Source organism: Loxodonta africana, chromosome 15, assembly GCF_030014295.1.
Source record: "Loxodonta africana isolate mLoxAfr1 chromosome 15, mLoxAfr1.hap2, whole genome shotgun sequence".
Taxonomy (NCBI): Eukaryota; Metazoa; Chordata; class Mammalia; order Proboscidea; family Elephantidae; genus Loxodonta; species Loxodonta africana.
This window is the reverse complement of record NC_087356.1, coordinates 16,526,691-16,546,938: the sequence shown is the minus strand read 5'-3', so window position 1 is coordinate 16,546,938 and position 20,248 is coordinate 16,526,691. Positions and strand designations below refer to the sequence as shown.

General features: G+C 40.0%; 1 protein-coding gene across 1 annotated transcript in view; it reads right to left on the bottom strand.

Annotated features, from left to right (window-relative positions):
* Positions 1–11,450: 11,450 nt before the first annotated feature.
* Positions 11,451–20,248, bottom strand: part of ADPRHL1 (ADP-ribosylhydrolase like 1) — a 29,433-nt gene continuing 20,635 nt past the window's right edge. Inside the window, exons 5-7 of the mRNA XM_003413629.3 lie at positions 17,216–17,343; positions 15,724–15,856; positions 11,451–13,861 (exon numbers count right to left, since the gene is read on the bottom strand). Coding sequence (XP_003413677.1) covers positions 13,704–13,861; positions 15,724–15,856; positions 17,216–17,343 — 419 coding nt within the window. The 3' untranslated portion in view covers positions 11,451–13,703. The remainder of the gene's footprint in view (positions 13,862–15,723; positions 15,857–17,215; positions 17,344–20,248) is intronic.

Below are 20,248 nucleotides of genomic sequence, written 5' to 3'. Positions count from 1 at the left end.
GGGACCACATATATATTGGTCTTTTTCTGCATGGTCTTATGTTATAGAAGACAAGATTTAAAATACACAGGGTATCTAAATCTAGTTTGGCTGTTCCCAGCTAAAGCAGTCCTTCTACAGTGCATTTAAGTTTGTTGGCCAATTATAAATTCTAAATTGTTTTAATGAACTCATGTTTTCAAGACATTATTTAAGAATCTACTAAGCTAACAACCACCAAAAAATTAACATTGGAAAGCTGTCCTAAGTGCTTTTTCATAGAAGTTCATCGGCATATCTTACTTACAAAGGGACTTGATCTACCAGCCCATGGGTAGAGTTTCAAAAATTTTTCAAAATGCTTTCATAATCATCTAAGAAATGTTTTCAGTCACAGAGACAGTCAGAATGCTTTACCAAGATTTATAGGCCAAGGAGTAGGGGATTAGACCAGTACTATAAAGTTCTTTTTTAGATAAGCCATGCCTTGCCAAGATGACCTTACCCATGAACTGACATTTTGAAGCATTTGCAAAGATTCAGGACAATATCCTCAGACTGTGATAAGGGAAATTTCACAATTTACTTCAATAAGTTGTTTGTGGTTAATAACCATTATTAACCAACAGTTCTTTCTTAAACTTAGCCTGATTTGACCTCATTGCTCTCTCTTCTCTCCTGCTTATCACTCTGGTCACCCTTGCCCTCGGCCGCAGAGCAGCAAATTCCGTTTGCAGGAAATTTGCAGTATTGGCTTACAGTGTCCTTCCTTGTCATAATACTCATCTCTCCCCACCATCCTATTATCACTGCTGAGCTTGGCTTTTGGTCTCTCCTACAGGAACTATCTAAGCTGGTTTCCAAACCCATGAGCTCTGACCCCAGTCTAGCCCTCTGACCCTACCTTGTTGTCTCCGTCGCTTCTTACTGTGTTCCAGCTACCTTGGCCATCTTTTTGGTTCCTTGAACTTGCCAAGCTCTTTCTCACCTCAGTGTCTTTGCACTAGCTATTCTCTCTGAGTAGAACATTCTGTCCTCAAATCTTCAAGTCCATGGCTCTTTCAGGTCTTTGTCCCAACACAACCCACAGCTTCTCTCTATCATATCACCCTGGGATAATTATCTTTGCAGCACTTATCGTTTTCTGAAATTTAGGTGTAATTTTAAACAAGTTATTTACTTTTTTTTTTTTTTTTTTGGTCTGGCTCCCTCCACTAGAGTGTAAGCTACATGCAGGCAGGAAACTTAATCATCTTGTTTACCATTTATTGCTTGGAACAGTGTCTGGGCCAGAGTAGGCACTCAGCAAATGCTCGTGCACTGAGTGAACAACCTTGTTTGGATGCTCCAATTTGTCTGCCACTTCACTAGCAGGGGTGTCATACTAAAGAGCTCACGTGCCATGTGCTTAAAAACCAGCATTGGCTCCATACTACACACAGATACTCCGCAAGAGGAAAGTCGTTTTCTGTCTGGCCTTAACTCATCTTACCAGTCTCTTTCCTCTGTTGTTGTGTGCTGTGGGTTGTGTAGAACTGCCCTATAGGGTTTCCTATGCTGTAAACTTTATAGGAGCAGATCACCAGATCTTTGCTCCCATGGAGTGGCTGGTGGGTTTGAACCGCCAACCTTTTGGTTAGCAGCCAAGTGCTTGACCATTGCACCACAAGGGCTCTTCTCTTTTCTCTACTTCGTGCCATTTCCCTCAAGCTCCAGCTACCCTGAACTTGTTTTCTGATCATGCTGTCCTTTTTCCCACCTCCACGACTTTGCATATCATCTGCTTTTTGATTTGCAATAGCCTTCACTCTCCTCTTCTGACGATGTCTTACCCATACTTCAAGATCCCTCCCAGGGGAGACATCCCCTCTGTGAAGCTGTTCCCAGTGGCCCCACTAAGTGGCTGCCTACACTGTGGTCCTGTGGAACACTCTCAATGTTCCTTAGAAAGTGGACCAACAATGCAGATTTCTGGACCCCACTCCAAAGTTATTAAATCATAACCTCCAAAGGTGCCTGGGAGTTTCAGTAAATTCTCCTATAGAACATCATACGTGCATCTATTAAGGTACGTTCACTAAAGTGAGAATTTTCCATTTATTTGTCTGCCTGCCCCACTAGACTTGAAGATAGGACTCCAGCACCAACTAAGTTGCCTAACCTGTAATAAAATGCTAAAAAAAAAAAAATTGTTGAATGAATGAATCCCTGCATACTGGGTGATTCATCTGTTTGCTCTCCACAAAGCCAAATATTTTTCCATTCCACCAGTGCTTCCTACAAAGATTTATTCTTGGGGTTTGCATGTTGTTCTTTGTTCAATAGCTGCCTTCGTTGTACAACCTTTTCCATACCCAATAGTGGGCTGGATGGAAATGCACTTGGACATGATGAACCTGTTTATGATGTCCCTTAGGAGCTTGGAAGACCTGCAGTTGAGCTGTGTCGGATTCCTTCCCTCTTCAGAGAGTCAAATTCCCAGGGCGGGAATGGAATATATTTCTTTCAGGAGGCCAATATAAACAGTAGGGGTGCTATAAATATTCCTAATTTAGTTGTGTCAGTTGTTTTGGGTAAGTAGATAGGTCATTTGAAAATATAAGGAGACTAGAGAAAGTCACAATGTTGGAAAATATGCTCTGGTCCCACTGTGGCCTCTGATGATGAATGCCATCTTGGTATTTATAGACTGGAGTAGGATGGCAAACCACTTTTGATCTGTCTTTCCTGCTTGGTATCCTCCCATGCACTCATAGTCCTAAAAAATGGAGTTGTTCAGTGGCAAGCAGCTTCCAGTTATTCTAGGGTTATTCATTTGTGGAACATCCTGGCCAGTAACAACTTTATTATTCTATTTTATTGGAAGACAGGCTTGGGGGATCACTTGAACCTGGGTTGAGTCCCAATTCTGCTGTTTATTAGTCATGTGTCCTTGGACAAGCTACTTAACATCTCTAGGCCTTAGTTTCTTCTTCTGTAAAATGCAGATACTCATAGAACCCAGCTCATCATATTGTTGAGAAAATAAACATATAGTATGTATGCAGTCAATGGCAGCTATGATTATTATTGGTTCTACTGTTCACAAGTACCTCCTCAGAAAAAAAGGAGAGAAAAGAATCAATTATGAGTTTTTGCCAAGGTTATATATCTCCCTATACCAATCCTTTAAACTTTATTTTGGATGCTTATATTACAGGATAGTTGAATGGCTGCTTCTAAGCAATGGGTTATGACATAGGTATTGGGCCTTATATTGATGAATAATGCACTCAGTGATTTTCCATCACTCTTTGGACAAGGCCTATGTGATCGGGCCCTGTTCCCCTCTTCCCTTTCTCACTTGCCCAGCCCCATTCACCTACTTATAGTCCCTCATACGTGCCTATTTCCTCCTACCACTGCCCCTTGACAAATGCATTCTCTCTCCCTGGATTGCCCTTCAAACCCCTCCTACCACCAACCTGTCTACTTAACTCTTGCAGATCTCAGCTCAAATGATCTCCTTGACAGGTCGAATCCTGCTCCTCCCTCCACTCCCGCCCAGTACTGCATCTCTGGGTACCTAAAATCTACTCCTAAAGGCTGTTAGTTGTCAATCAACCCCCCTCTAAGGGGTTCACTGAAAAAGACTTAATGTGTTACTCTTCTCGGGGTTAAATGGATCTTAACTGGTCAGTTTGGAGGTAGCCAAGACTGGGCCCTCAGAAGACGGAGACACTTAAAGATGTTACAGCCAGTCGTGCCTAGTCAATACCAGAGAGGAGTGTGAAGATGTGCAGACACACTTCATTGCTCTCAAAATTTAGTCAGTTTGAAGAATTTGCTCAGGGTATTTTTCCACGATTGTTTCATCTGGTTTGTTTAGATGTTGACAGGCTAAGAGCCCCACACCAAGGTGTTGATCTCTCAGGAAGTTTTTATAAAATGCCTTCAATAACTGACCTTGATACGTTGACTATTCTTTCAAAGATTAACAACAATCTGTCTCAAAGCCTAGGCTTACACAGGCTCAGCGGCCTATTTGAGGGCATCTATTAGGCATTTGCTAAATTGCTGTTATAAAAAGAGAATCAATCTGGATTAGTTACTTTAAAAAAATATGGCTTTTACTTAGGCCCTTTCAGCTGACATTCCCAACACTTTACAGATAGGCTCTAATATTAGATTTATGAAAAAAATAAAAATCTAACATTCAGAGATAAACTATTTTCTAGAAAAGCCCATAACCCCAGGGGCCAAGGATTGACCTGAGTAGGGGTCGCTGTGAGCCAACCCAGAACAGTGACTATTACCACAGTTTAAGTTTATAAGGTCAATTTTAATATTGACTGTTAACCATAATTTATAAGCACAGAAACCATTCTTCTAGTAAAGCACAATAATGTTTGTTGACTATTCTATATGTACGTGTGTATACATATATATTTTAGAAATTAGGTAGCTAACAATTGAAACTGCACTAATGAATCGGAGAACTTAAATATATGAATTTTCCTGGAACTAAACCTGGTTAAAGACATACTGAGAGCCCATCTGGACTAGGCTATCCCATAGTCCTGTACCTAAATCAAACATGCTTGGTCCTGGCTAGCCACCAATGGATAAAAGGGACCTCTATTCTCCAAAGGTTGACTGAGCACCCCTGTGTTATCTGCTGTTCTAGGCACGGGGGATATAAATAACCAGAGAGAGTTCTTGGGGGCCCTCTCTTCATGCTCAATCACGAGTACTTTTAATTCTCTTGCTTCCCTGTAGAAACCGTGGTGGGTGCAAACGGTGTGTTGGAATGCGTGGGGGGAGGGAGTTAGTGAACTTCTGTGAATGAATTTTCGGCATAAATAAATCTCCAAAAAAGGACAGTGGTGAAACAATTGGCAAAATTTGAATACGGAGTAATATACTATTATATTGGATAACTGAATTATATCACTGCTAAATTTCCTGATTTTCAGTAACTCTGCAGTGGTTATGTAAGAGAATGTTCCTACCCTGGGAAATTCACACTGAAATATTTATAGGTAAAAGGAGGATGATGTTTGCAAATGCAATTTACTGGCCAATGGTTCAGAAGAAAATAGTGCGTAGCATCAATGTGTGTTTTTATATACAACATGTTACATAATATTAAAGATTCTATAGTATAGTCTTCTAAATTATATATAATAATATATAGTAATATAAATATATAATACAATTCCACTATATATAACAGTGGAAAATATAAATATATAAGAATATATATTATGTAATAATACAATATATAATATATATAGAGAGAGAAATAAAGCAAATGTGGCACAATATTAACAGCTGGTGAATCTAGATAAAGGGAATACGGAAATTCTTTGAGTTATTTTTGTGACTTTTTTGAATGTTTAAAAGTATTTAAAAACAGAAAGTTAAACAGGAAAAATAAAAAGTGTCATGGTGTAACAAACGGCATTCAGAGAGCCTGCAAGCCTAGACTGGGTTTTCAGATAAGTAACGACATTTGGCGGGACTCATGGACTGACTAATCCTCAGGAGTTTATTTTGAAAATGGACTCCACAGGCTTGACAGCAAAACTAAGGGATTCATGTTTCTCAAAAGCTCTCTAGATATTTCCTTGGTGTCTGTGACCGAGATGAGCTTCCTTCAAAAAGATGAACACAAAAGTTGTCTTACGAACAGGGTGGCCGGTTTATTTGGGGGGATGACTTGCAAGGCTGCCTACAATTCCCAGTCAGCATCGTCAGCGTCAGTGTGTGGCTGATGTTAAAAGAATGCTTTGTGTGCGTCTGGCACTGGCACCAGCCTTGGTGAATCACTGCCACATCCCAGGGGAGAGGGCAGCCTCCACTTTACAAGCAGAGAAGCTGAGGCATGATTCTTCTCTAAACACACCCAGCAGCTGCTGAGCCAAAAAACAAGGTTGTCTGGGGTTCTCAATCCCCAATTCCCAGTGTGTCTAGTCACCTGCCTGCAAAGGCATGATTCTGACCATGACAATGGGAACACCAGGGCACAGGGCAGATGGGGATAATGGTGAAAGGCAGAAAGATGATGCTCAAAGAAGCTTCATTTCTTTATCTATAAAATGGGGATAATAGCAGTACCTGTTGTGACGATTAGATGAAAAACTATCTGTCAAATAAATGCAACGAAAATAATATTAACTAATGTTCATTATTGTATCAGGCACTATGCTAATCATAACTAAATATTAGTTATTATTATTTTTGTTGCATTTATTTAAACTCTTATTTACTGCTTAACAGTCACTGTTTAGTGGCCTGTGGTACACTGAGCCCCTTAGAAGGCTCATTGTTGTTGTGTTGGTAAATTATTTTCTTGTCACATTCTGTGTATGCTTATAATTTATTTATATTGACTAACTGGAAATAAGTTAACACATCAGGGTTTTTAACAAGAGTAGTTATAGTGCCTATACTATTATCTAAAGGTTATTCCTGTCTGAAAGGAACTTAAGGAATAAATTTTAACAGTGGGATTTTCCAGAAATTCGAATTGAACATTAATTTGGGTATTTCCAATTTTATTAATTGGTATTTAAGTCACTTAAAAATCAAGACGAAACTACCTTTCCTCCTTTTCTTTCTCCCCGTTCTTTGAAGTTACATGAGTCTAATCATGTCCTTTGACATGCATCAAATCCCAAATGCCAGTCTTGAGACCAGAGAGCCTATTACTAATCATTTGGAAGAACGTGGTAAAAAATTCCCAGGCTCCCCCTCAGGGATTCTGATTCAGAAAAGCTTCACAGTTGATTCTAATGGGTAGTCAAGGTTAAGGGCCATTGGCCTGGAGGATATAAACCAGTTCTTGAATATGGCATAGTTGACCCTCTGACTGGCTCAAAGAATAAGTCTTCATTGCTTGCCTCCTCTCCTTCACCTCATCCCTCCCCATCCAGTACAAAAATTCATCAGGTTCTTTCATCTCTCTAGGCTTGTCTAAAATAACTGCGGTCACTTAAAAAACTCCTATTCACTCCTTAAAACCTTTTCAGTGTCAGTTCTGCTCTGAAGCCTTCCCTGACTCAATTTCTCCTTTCTCTGTAGTACTTGTATCACATTCTATTAGTATTTGCTTACATTATCTGTGTCCCCCACTACAATATAAATTCCTTCAGGGCAGAAACCACATCTCATTCATTTTCTGTAAACCCTAACATTTAGGACAATTTTAAGCAATGAAATAGCACATATTAAGAACTTAAATAGTATTTGTTGAATTAAAGTGAATTCCTAGTCACACTCGCACCTTTCACTTTCTTTGACAAAGAGGAGTCCTAGCAGCATGGCATTGTGGATAAATTGGTGTTCATTTCTGGAGTAACTTTCTCAATCCATAATCAAGACGTACGACATTTATCATTGCCAGTTCTGTTATCACTCCTAGTGCTTGTAGTTATTATATATTACAACAAGGGAATTTTGTTAATAGAATCCACAGGCTGTAGTGAAAAGCTCACTGAATTAGGGAGACATAAAAGGGTAAAGGTTAAGAAGCATGAGCTTGGTTGTCAGACAGACCTGGGTTTAAATTCCTACTTTTATTCACTAGCTTCTTGAGTTTGGGTGAGATACTTGAGCCCTCTATATCTTAGTTTTCCCAGTTACAAAATGGAGGTAATAAGTATTATCTACCTTATCAAGAAGTGTAAGATTAAGGGCAATAACATAAAAAAAAAAATAACATACAGCATATTAAAAAAAAAACCTGTTGCCATCAAGTCGATTTCAACTCATAGCAACCCTATAGGACAGGGTAGAACCGCCCCATAGAGTTTCCAAGGAGCGCTTAGTGGATTCAAACTGCCAACCTTTTGGTTAGCAGATGTAGCTCTTAACCACTATGCCACCAGGGTTTTCTACAGCACATAGTGTCATCCTCACAGCATATAGTAGGCACCTAATAAATGGTGGTCAATATTATTGCCATTGGCTATAGTAGCAGTTAGGAAACCTGGATATTAACTCAGTTCGTAATTTAAGTATGATTTTGGTTGGGCCACTTGAATATTGCTAGATTCCTACTGAATCTAGCCCACCCAGAGAGGACTTCTCTTACCTTGTTATTTAACCTTCCTGGGTCTTAGTTTCTTCCAACTGTCAAAAAATAATGACAATATCTGCCAAACCTACCTCTTTTCTGCCTTTAGGTATGAAAAAGTTAGACAAAATTATTTGAAATGCAAAATCTCTTAACAAAAGAGTTTGGGAAATGGATTAATCTAAATCAACCTGTAGCCTAAAAACTTGAATCTTTCCTGAGTTATCTTACTGAGAAGCACTATAGGCGCAACTCAAAATCTGAAATTTTGACTTCTAAGTTTTATACCCTATGGAGCATGTGTGTCCTCTTCCGATGTCAGATGGATCCTGGCTGAAAGCAGAGAATCCCAGAGAGATGTTAACTGTGTTTTATTGACTATGCAAAGGCATTCGACTGTGTGGATCATAACAAATTATGGATAACATTGCAAAGAGTGGAAATTCCTGGCTGAAAGAGAATACCAGAAAGATGTTTACCTGTGTTTTATTGACTATGCAGAGGCATTCGACTGTGTGGATCATAACAAATTATGGATAACATTGCAACAAATGGAAATTCCTGGCTGAAAGCAGAGAATACCAGAAAGATGTATACCTGTGTTTTATTGACTATGCAAAGGCATTCGACTGTGTGGATCATAACAAATTATGGATAACATTGCAAAGAATAGAAATTTCAGGACACTTAATTGTGCTCATGAGGAACCTGTACATAGATCAAGAGGCAGTCATTCAAACAGAATAAGGGATACTACATGGTTTAAAGTCAGGAAATGTGTGCATCAGGGCTGTATCCTTTCACCATACTTATTCAATCGTATGCTGGGCAAATGATCCGAGAAGTTGGACTATATGAAGAACAGGGTACCAGGATTAGAGGAAGACTCACGAGCAACCCTACATCATGCAGATGACACAACCTTGCTTGCTGAAAGTGAAGAAGACTTGAAACACTTACTGATGAAGATCAAAGACCACAGCCTTCAGTATGGATTACACTTCAACATAAAGAAAACAAAAATCCTCACAGCTGGACCAATAAGCAACATCATGATAAATGGAGAAAACATTGAAGTTGTCAAGGATTTCATTTTACTTGGATCCATAATCAATGCCCATGGAAGTAGCATCCAAGAAATCAAACAGCACATTGCATTGGGTAATTCTCCTGCAAAAGACCTCTTTAAAGTGTTAAAAAGCAAAGATGTCACCTTGAGGACTAAGGTGCGCCTAAGCCAAGCCGTGGTGTTCTCAATCACCTCATATGCATGTGAAAGCTGGACAATGACCAAGGAAGACCGAAGAAGAATTGACCCCTTTGAATTATGGTATTAGTAAAGAATACTGAATACACCATGGACTGCTGGAAGAATGAACAAATCTGTCTTGGAAGAAATACAACCAGAATGCTCCTTAGAAGCTAGGATGGTACGACTATGTCTCACATACTTTGGACATATTATCAGGAGAGATCAGTCCTTGGAGAAGAACATCATGCTTTGTAAAGTAGAGGGTCAGCAAAAAAAGAGGAAGATCCTCAATGAGATGGATTGACACAGTGGCTACAACAATGAGCTCAAACATAACAATGATTGTGAGGATGACACAGGACTGGGCAGTGTTTCATTCTGTTTGTAGGGTCACTATGAGTGGGAACTGACTTGATGGCACCTAACACAACCAACAACAATGGAGCCAATGGAGCCTGTGCAGGGGAAACATTCTCAATGGCCCTAAAGGAGGAGCCAGAGAGGCAAGCAATCCTTGTGCATTTATGAAAACACAAGTGGTTCCAGAGTTCAAGTCTTTCTTACTGAGGCACAACATTTCCTAGCAAGGATTACAGCTATTCATTCCAAGTCTAGCTTCAGACTTCACATCCTCATGTCCTGTTCCAGAAGTTAGACCATTAATAAAGAGATGTCTGCCTACAGATTTAGGAGGAAAACATGGGTATCGTAGGTTACATCTCTGGACTCATACCTACGTTTTTAATTACCTTCATTTGTCAGCTGAGAGTAAGGGGTAATATTACTCCCAAGGTAGCTGATGCTTCATCCAAACCAAACCAAACCCATTGCCACTGAGTGCACTCCAACTCATAGCGACCCTATAGGGCAGAGTAGAACTGCCCCATAGGGTTTCCAAGGAGTGCCTGGTGGATTCGAACTGCCAAACTTTTTGGTTAGCAGCTGTAGCTTTTAACCACTGTGCCACCAGGGTTTCTCTAATGTTTCATAAAAAAAACCATTGTGAATTCATATAGGATGTTTAACTCTAAGGTTCTTGAAGAAAAACCTTATCTAACAGTCCATATTTCATTAACTCTAAGATGCTCTTGATTGTAAGATGTATCAGAGAAAAAAACTTTTCCGATTAAACTGGAGTACAATAAAACACAAGATACATCCCAATTTCAGAAATATTAAATGCCAAAAATACATACCTTAGAATGAAATATGGCAACGTTATGCTACTGATGGAGATTTATCTCTTTTCAGAAGAGATGGGAAGCAACATTTTGGAGTAAACATAAAGAAAAAGCACTTAAAACTGCCATTAAGAATGGAAGCAATCTTAAGCTGTATCAATAGGGGTCTGGCTATATAAATTATGACACACCTGTACAACACAATTACAGACAACAGTTAGAAAGACTGAGGTGGATATGCATGTGGTGACATAGAAAAAATATTTTTAAAAAATTAGTTAAGTAAATAAAGCAAAAAGAAAACCATTATGTGTAATATAATTCCAATCTGTGGGAAGAAATCATACGTGAGTGTACAACACACAAATACAAATATGCAAAACATGCACACATACACACACCCCTGACTGCATGTGTACAGAAAATTTCTGGGGACTGGTAATGTTAGTCTGAGAGTGAAAGAATTCTGTGTTCTACATTCTGTCATTTTATGGTATTTGAATTCCTGAACATGTGTGCACGTATTATTTTTGTAATAAAGATGAAATCAGTAAGTATTAAATTTTTAAAAATTTATAGTAGGAAAAATCTTCATAACTTTTATGGTTTTTTTTATTTCAACTTTTGCATTTCTCATTCGCAGGGAAATGAAATTGGGGGAACAGTTTCACCTTTATTTTAATATGCTTATGAATTTTATTTTAGTTTACTTATTATAAAGATGCCTGGGTGGTACAAGATATTTGCACTGTCCTGCTAATCTAAAGGTTGACAGTTCAAACCCATCCAGTGGCATCACAGAACAAAGACTTGACAATCAGCTTCTGTAAAGATTATAGCCAAGAAAACCCTATGGAGCAGTTCTACTCTGCAACACACAGGTTTGTCACAAGCCAGAACTGACTCAATGGCAATGAGCTTTTTTTTTTTTTTTTAATGTATTTTAATTTATAAATAGAATAACCTTCTCATTGTCAAGAATGGGCTTAATTCTCCTAAACTGTCGATGAAATAGAGAAAAAGTAAGCCCCTTTCTAACTCAATTGCTCTCCACACTTGGAGACCAGCCTTCTCTTGTGTAGCGTTGAAAAGAGAAGAGGCCTACTTTCAGGCTAAGTTGGTGAAATGTGATGATGTTAGGAAAAGTTTCAACTTACCTGGATTAGGTCTCTGATCCTGAAAAATAATTCTCCGTTAACTTTCTCCGTACCTACAAATCTTGGTTTGGCTACTGACTACGCGGAACGAAACTAGAATAGTATGTATGAAAGCCCTTTTACCTACGTTTGTCTTTCTTTCTGGTTCTTCAGGTTGAAAAGCATCAGTAGGAGCAAAAGTTAGTTAAGTTTTAAAAAATAAAATGTGCAAAACTCTTTGCTTCTATCTGCTTAATGTACAATGGTCCACAGATTCTTTCATTAATATAGGTTGAAGAGTTAAGAAGCCTTTACAGTTTCCTAAGAAATAAAAAGTGATATACCTACTCTATTGAAAGAAACCAATACTCCCTCCCATTTTCCAAGCCCCAGAACACTCCTGCTTCTCATACGAAACTCAGGCATAGTTTCTACCAGCGGAAAGGAAGTAAGGAAATAAGGACTACTGGAAGATAAAGACAAGACAGTTTTAGGAAACTTCACCTCAACACTGCTCTGTGCCTGGCTCTTTGTAGTCCTCACCTCTGTAGCCACGGAAGACAAGGTTAAAGTTCTACCAGTCATTTTTGTCTAGTTGCCTACTTTTAGAAAAATCTTAAGTGAAAAGATAAAGATATAAACCATTTTCCCTATCTAAATAATCCTATAAAAGAAAGAAAACAAAGCCCATGGGAATAAGAATTTTGGCTTTTGGATGCCATCCACCTTCAAGCCAATCAATTCTTTCTGTCTTTGCCTCATTTTCTCTGCAGAGGTATCGCTGCAGGAATCCTGTTGTTATGTGGACACTCCCCTGTGAACTGGCATTCTATTGTATATTCTGTGGACCACACCTGCCTATGTTCAGAGGCAAGCTCTTAAATAAAAAGTACATTACAATAAACAGGATAGACTCTAGCCAAGCTGCCAAAGCATAGTGTTAAATATCAGTCATCAACTGCTTGTTTTATTCACACCAGATGCTACTTTTTAAAAAACTTGTCCAAAGTTGAGTTATTTTTAACAACAAGAGCAACTGTTCTCTTTTTCAAGACTCTCAGAGAGAGAAATCTCAGCCTCAGGGGACAACTGCTTCCTTATCAGTGAGCCTAGATGGAGCAGGACTGCAGTAGGTTAAAGACCTTCTCTGTAATTGGACACTGACCCACTAAACCCGCTGCCTTTGAGTCTATTCCGATTCGGACTCATAGCAACCCTATAGGACAGAGTAGAACTGCCCCATAGGGTTTCCAAGGAGTGGCTGGTGGATTCAAACTGCTGGCCTTTCGGTTAGCAGCCCAGCTCTTAACCACTATGCCACCAAGGCTCCACTGACCCACTAAAAAAGTATGTGACAAATCCAGGCCAAAGAGAAGAAGCATACTTGTGACCGCCATGACGATCATTTATTTCCTGGTTTCCTCAGTAGGTTGTTCCAAAGAGGTTGCTTTTAAAGATCTAGTGTGATTAAAAACGTAGGCTGGGACGGTTAGATGCAGTGCTATTTTGGCTATGCCCTGAATGCGCTCAATATCGATTTATTTTTGTTGTTGTTGTAGGAACATCTGCAGTAAGAATACAAATGCATCATACTGCCAATAAGAGACTGACAGATCATTAATGAATGAATGAGGCAGCAATAGGTTTGCCAGTTGTCAAGATACACGGCTAAGGTAGAAAAACAGAGTGACATAAGGCTTTTACAAATAGAGGAGGCGTGTCTGAGGAGAGTCACTGCAGTTAGTTTTGTTGACAAAAGTGAGCAGATAGCATTAGTTTTGTGCTGGAATAAAATATACCAATTGTCCAAGAGACTATTTGTAACCACTGTTTTTGGAGGTTTGAGTACAGCAGATTCCACTTAATGCTACTAACACCCTGGGTTTGGATTAGGATCAGGGAAACCATTCTACAGGGTGATTGATGTATTTTATATAGCAATTAGGATTCTGAAATTAGGAGGGAAAAAGTTAAGTTTTAATTAGCAGCTGAAAATCGCATACGTACAAAATTACCTAAGTAGAATCTATTAGTTTGTTTGTGAACACTAGTGGGGCCCCAGAATGTGGCAGGAACGGAAAATAGCAGAAACAGCTTTACTTTTCTTCTGTGGACAGGCGGTAAAGAGCTTCCCCCAAGTTCTCTAGTTTCTCCTTGTGTTCGAGGTCCTGGTACAAGCCTTTGGGAATATCGTTCAGGCCATAAAGCAATCCGAACAGACAGCCCGCAATTGTTCCAGTGGCTCCACTCTCACCTGAAACATGAAACACAAGGGTCCTTAGTGGAGTTTGGAAGTGCAGTGCGGGAGGGGTTGTACGATGGTGAACTTGAAAATTAACCAGGGCCTTTTCAGTGTCACCAGGTCCCTGGGTAGTGCAAATGGTTTGCACTAGACACTAACTTAAAGGTTGGTAGTTTGGACCAACCCAGTGTTGCTGCAGAAGAAAAGCCTGGTGATCTGATTCTGTAAAGATTACAGCCAAGAAAAACCTATGGAGCAGTTCTACTCTGTAACACACAAGTTGGAACTGACTTGAAGGCAATGGGTTTATTTTTTTTTATTTTATTGTCACCAAAATGATTCCTGCTTTTTTGCCCAGGGGCCCCTTCTCTTAGAGATTTCAGGCACTTGTGACTTCAACTACCTCTTCTATGCTTGCAATTGTTATGGCAGACAATGTGAGATTTCATCCAGAAATAAATTTTCCATCCAGGCTTTCCTGGGCTCTGCTGAATTCCACACCTAGCTTCTCTGGCACATTTTGGCACATACCAGCGCAGCTGTCCCCTCCCTTATCTCCTTTCTCTCATCACATCTTTCCCCTCAAATTGTTGGCACCTACTTCACATACTCCCGTTAGATTACTCCTTCTGCTCTCCAGCTAAGGGCGCCATAGCTATCAAGGAGTTGAAGCTGTCTAGATTACATTTCCTTCCAGTCTGTACAAAAATACCTCCAGTCCCCAGGATCCTTCACTAATCTCCATCTCTTCCCTAGTCCCCACTCCTCTTCTTTCTCAAGATCATACCCCCATTGCCATTCCTCTTAGCTCCGTTTGTCCCCGTCTGGGCTTCTTATCCAGCTGGGGTATCTGGCTGAGCTCCTACTCTCTTTCGGAAGAAAGGTCATAATTGGGTTCTACAGGGAAATGCCAGTAGCTCCAACCACTTTGTAGGCTGCATTTCAAATGAGTTCTTGAGGGTCTTTCTGGTGCTGAGAGGTATGGCATGAGAAATAATATATGGCTCTATGAGTTGGAATCAACTAGATGGCAACAGGTTTAATAATGGAAACTCTGGTATTTATCAGAACTCTGTGCCAAGCAGAGATTTAAACACTGTGCTATCATCTTATCTAATGCTCGCAACAATGCTATGAGGTAGGCGCTGCTATGAGAAAATATACATAATGAAGTGAAGCAAATTCATCCGGTCTTTTGGAATAATAACATTGTTGTTTATTGAGCACCTACTTTTTTTTAAAGCACTGTGTTAAACTCATAGGCACTTGACCTTGAACTGTCACAACAGCCCTGCAAAGTGGGTATTATTCTCTCCTTTTACAAATGAAGAGACTGAGGCTCAGAAGATCATATAGCTGACATGAGGTCTTCCTGACTCCAAAGTGCAACATTTTTCTGGCTTTGCACAGAGTTTCTAAGAGTAAAGTGATGAGATAATGGGTAATCTTAGAGAAATAGAATTCTGGTTTGGTCAATACTACTAGTAAAATCTGCCTGAATCTTGAATCAGTAGCTATAAAGGAGAGGAGCATCCTCTAGCCCAACTACACCAAATGATACCCTCTCACTGAGCTCAGTGTGCCAGTCTGGAAGACTCAAACGTGGACTCTTGGCCCCTTCTTACGCAAGGAGGTCTGTGACCTGGCCTGACGTCTATATACTATCCACTCCTGCACACACTTAGGCCAGCAGGAGGGCCAAGGAGTCAGTGACCTCTTTTAGAGCTGGTTTCGAGAAATGGAGAGAAGGATATAACACATCAGAGGCTGTCTCTCCTCAATGCCTATAGCCCTAGGACATTCTGAGAGGGTACTTCTGAATGAGAAGGGAAGGGGATAGCCATTATAAGACCATTAAAGAGGGAAAAACTCACCTCCGTGAAACATGGCTCGGTTACAGAGCTCTGTCCAATTATCCCCAGCTCCTAAAAGAGCATCATATGCAATCATGGGAGCGTCATGGCCTCTCCTTCCCCCTCGACCTTCTGAGCTCCATTTCCTGTAAGTCTGATGAAAGAATCACAGATCAGAGGCATGTCCCAAAAATAAAACCATGTTAGATGGCATTAAAGCAAAAGCATTCACAAATTCATTCCCAGTGGACTATAAATTCATTCATTCATTCACTATACATTTATTGAATATCAACTGTGTTGCAGGTGTTATGCCAGTGGTGGGGTGAGACAATGAACAAAGCAGAAGACTCAGTTCTTGTGGCTCTTATGTTCTAACAGCTGAAAGAGACATTAAGTAAATAAGCAAATACATAATATTGAGTAGCAATGCATTCTATGAAGAAAAATAAACCAGGGAAAAGCAATAGAGTATACTGACAGGGGGCTACTATAGACAGAATGGTCGGGGAAGCCCTCTCTGAAGAGGTGACGTTTGAGCAGAGATCTGAAAAAAGTGAAGCAATGAGTTGTCAATATCTAAAAGGAGGGTGTTCTAGACAAAGGGAACAGTAAATGCTAAGGCAAGAGACACATGGCATGTCCAAAGAAGACCCAAGAATAATCATGGCTGGAGCATAGGAAGGGGGCAGGAGGGTGGTATGTAGTTAGAACACCAGTCAGGGCCCCAATCGTGGAGGGCCTCAGAGACCATCAAAAAGACTTTGGAAGGGTTATGGGAACCCAAGAAAGGGGGCTGAGCAAGATGATGATATAGTGTGATTTCGATTTTAAAAGAATCTCTGTGGTTGCTGTGTAGAGAATAGACTGAAGAGAGGTAAGAGCTAAGGCAGGGAGACCAGAGGGGTGGAAATTGGTAGATGCACACCCCACCTCCGCTCTCTCCTATTCCTTAGTACCAAATTCAAAATTTGTTCAGTGCTGTAGTGCCTCCGGAAACCCTGGTGGCGTAGTGGTTAAGTGCTACGGCTACTAACCAAAGGGTTGGCAGTTCAAATCCGCCAGGCACTCCTTGGAAACTGTGGGGCAGTTCTACTCTGTCCTACAGGGTCGCTATGAGTTGGAATCGACTCGACGGCACTGGGTTTGGGTTTTTTTTTTTTTTTTTTTGGTTTGTAGTGCCTCCATCTAAAGAACTACGTTTCTGAGCCTTCATTGCATCTAGGTGAGGCACATGAGAGGTAAATGAGGGGGTTGTAGGACTCATCTTAAAAGGGAAGGTGTGGTGGAACCCTTATCCGTTGCTGGTGGGAATGCAAAATGGGAGTGCCACGGTGGAACGCATTTTGGTGGCTCCTCAAAAAGTTCAACAATCCCAATCCTGGGTGTATACTCAAAAGATTTGAAAACAGGAATGCCAACAGAAACTTCTATACCAATGTTCCTTACAATGCTATTCACCATAGTCAAGAGGCAGAAACAACCTAAATGCTCCTTTCGCAGCAAGGTTTACCTTGTCTCTCTCCTCTGCATCGTAATGATCAGGAAAGGTGGCTTTATTTTCTTTCTCTTCAGCGATTTTTCTCTCCTCCAAATAAAACTGCCACTTAGCTTCAAAGTAAAACCAATGCTCCTGGTACTCTAAACGTAAAGAACAGGGTAAGTCTCATGTAGGTGGCAACCCATGATTGTCATCCAGCTGGGGAGTGAAGGAAGGCTGGAGTTTGGGGTCCTGGGATGATGGAATGGGTATAGAGAAGTTGTCAGTAAGGAAAGAGAAGGGAGGGGAAGGCGGAGGGCAACTCACCCTCCACATGGTATGGAGAAGGTGGGTGACATGAACGCTTTGCCCTAAGAGTGAACTATTCAGCGACTGCACCTGAGGCTTGAAAATGGCTTACATTTGTAGCTCTTTTGGGACACTAACAAGACAGACAGAGATCGGGGTAGGGAAGCAACTCAAGAATTGGCTAACTATATTCTGAAACAAAGATAGCAATTGCAATAGTTTTTAGTGAATTCTCTTGAAAATTCGAATCCTATATATTCTCATTAATTTCAACAATTTGCAGTGCCTCCAAAGTAGGGAGAGAGGAAGTTTTTCATTATTCCTAATTACCGGCTTGAAACCCAACCCCAGAAATAAATGTTGCAGTGAGTTATCGAAGGTCATTTGGTGACGAAGACATTAACTTGGAAATCTGAAGTATTAACTATATGCATGTATTGTCAATATGAAATCACACGCCAAATCTGAGGAAACTAGAGAGGCAAATCAGGTCTTTTTCAACATATGCTGCTTTCTGTCATTTCTCATACTTAGTATTAAGAATAGCAACATCCCACTTTTAGCACATTTGATTATTCTGTACTTTAAAAGCCTGAGGCAAGCTGGGACCATTGGCTCCATTTTGTCACAGAGTAGTATGAGTCGAATAGGGAGGTTAGGTGGTTACGTAAGACCGCACGGGGAAACAACAAAAGATTAGGAATCGCCGACCCTGTTTTCCTAACTTACTGCTTTCCAATGTATTATTTGCAAGTGCAGAGAGTGCTAGAGAACAGAGCTACAATATGAGAGGAGCTGGGGCTGAGGAGGGGGCGAACGAGAAGGAGAATCAGTGGCCTGAAAGGGAGAAAAAGTAAAAGGAGTAAAATTGGAAGCTGTGTTTCTGGTGCTGGTTTTTCTAAGCGGAGCAGCACCAGGAAATGCCGTGGTACAGGCTCTCCAGGGTAAGGTTCTAGGTTACTGAGGGAATCACAGCCCCTCTGAAATGCTTGACTGACTTGGTTTTTTTTTAAAAAAGTTAAAAGCAAAGCCCACTTAAGGTTTCATTCAGTGAAATAAGATTAAAAGTGAAAGCCTCAGAAGCAACCAGGCAAGGACTAAAAAATATAGATAATCTATTAACCTTGTCAAGACAAGTACTTTCTAACAGTCTGCTTATATTTGGGTGTGGGTTTAAAATCAAAACATAGCCCCTTACCCGATTACATGATTGGTCAACTTTGGAAATACATGTTGAAACATTATAACATTTAACTAATTTGCTAATTACACTTCCTGCCTAGAGACTTTATCACATAGTCTAATCAGAAGGTTCCAGAAGAGTATTTCCTGACAGTGTTCTATTGAACATTATTTTTTCCGGCTAATTTTAGGTGTTCTGTTCAAAAGGGCTCTGTGTCATGGAAGTTTGAAAATCTCCAGGTTAAACAAATTTTAAATGAAACAAATTTATTTACAGGAATATTTCTCAAGCTTTGAAATGGCTTATATGCATTTTGATTCACCAAGAAAAAGGATGAAGTCTCAAAATTATCTAACAGTGATCCCCTCCTTTTTTTTTTTTTTTTTCTTTTTCATGGAACATCTTCTTTGACTACTATTCTTCAGAAAAAAACTTTGGAGAAAACTGTTTTAGAAAGTACGAAGAATTCTGGGGAGATGTTCATCAATATAATAAGAATTCAGTAATGGTATAACTTCAGACTCTAATATTATTTACTTGTCTCTTTCAGATGGTTTAAGTGTCAATCAACCTTGGCTTAGGCAGATTACTGACAGCAGACCAATGCATCTCTGGGCTGCTGGAAAGAATCCCAAGAAGTCATCTACTTAGCTATTCCCCCACTGCCCCATTCCATGCTGGTGTGACTGTGCCTGAACCATCTGAGATGGGGAAAATAAGAGGTAACAATGACTTAAACAAAAGTAAAGTGTGCTTCTGCCAACCGTGTTCCATCATTAAGTGTATTGAGGGATGGTTAAGCCATGTGGAGATACGGAATAATTACTGCAGAAAATACTAGCTTTGCTGCTTTTCATTTTTCATCTGAACAGTGCCCTTTGTGAGTAAGTGTTTTCTGGTGCTACATACAGGCAAAAATAGTTACGTATGTTTCCTTGTAAAGTTTTTCTAGAAACCTCCCAAAATACATTTTTGGAATATAATTCCCAACAACTTGGAAGGTAATGATAAAGTCATACGTTGGTTTTTCAGTTTCAAGAAGACTTTAGACTCAGGTTGTTTTGCTCCTATATTTAAATCCTTTACTCCCCCCTCCTACAGGATAAATTAGATAACTTACGTTAGAAATTTTCCTCACCAATTTAAAAATATCAAAGACAGCAGGAAGCTGCCTGAATTACTTAGGTGGCACGTGTCCCTGTTAGAACTCATGGCACCTCCTAAAGAGTGAAAGAATTCTCCAGAAGAGATAGCCATCTAAGGAGAAAGTCATGGATTCCCTAATCCTGCACCCGCTGTTCCCATGTCTAGTCTACCTCAGGGAGTTTATTTAGAAAAGACTAAAGAGGAAAAAAAAAAAAAATGCAAGCAGTCCCAAATGAGCTTCCTGCCTAAACTATTAGAAATGTTATTCCCCTCAGGACCTTTGACTGATAGACTGATTCATACCTACTTCTGTCCAAAAAGGGCTGGGAGCCAGAAAGGATGGGAAACATTTGATTACACAGGTTTTGGATGTTCCTGGGAACAGATGGAAATTCCTGGGAGCAAATATGATTGGTAGGCACAGACCT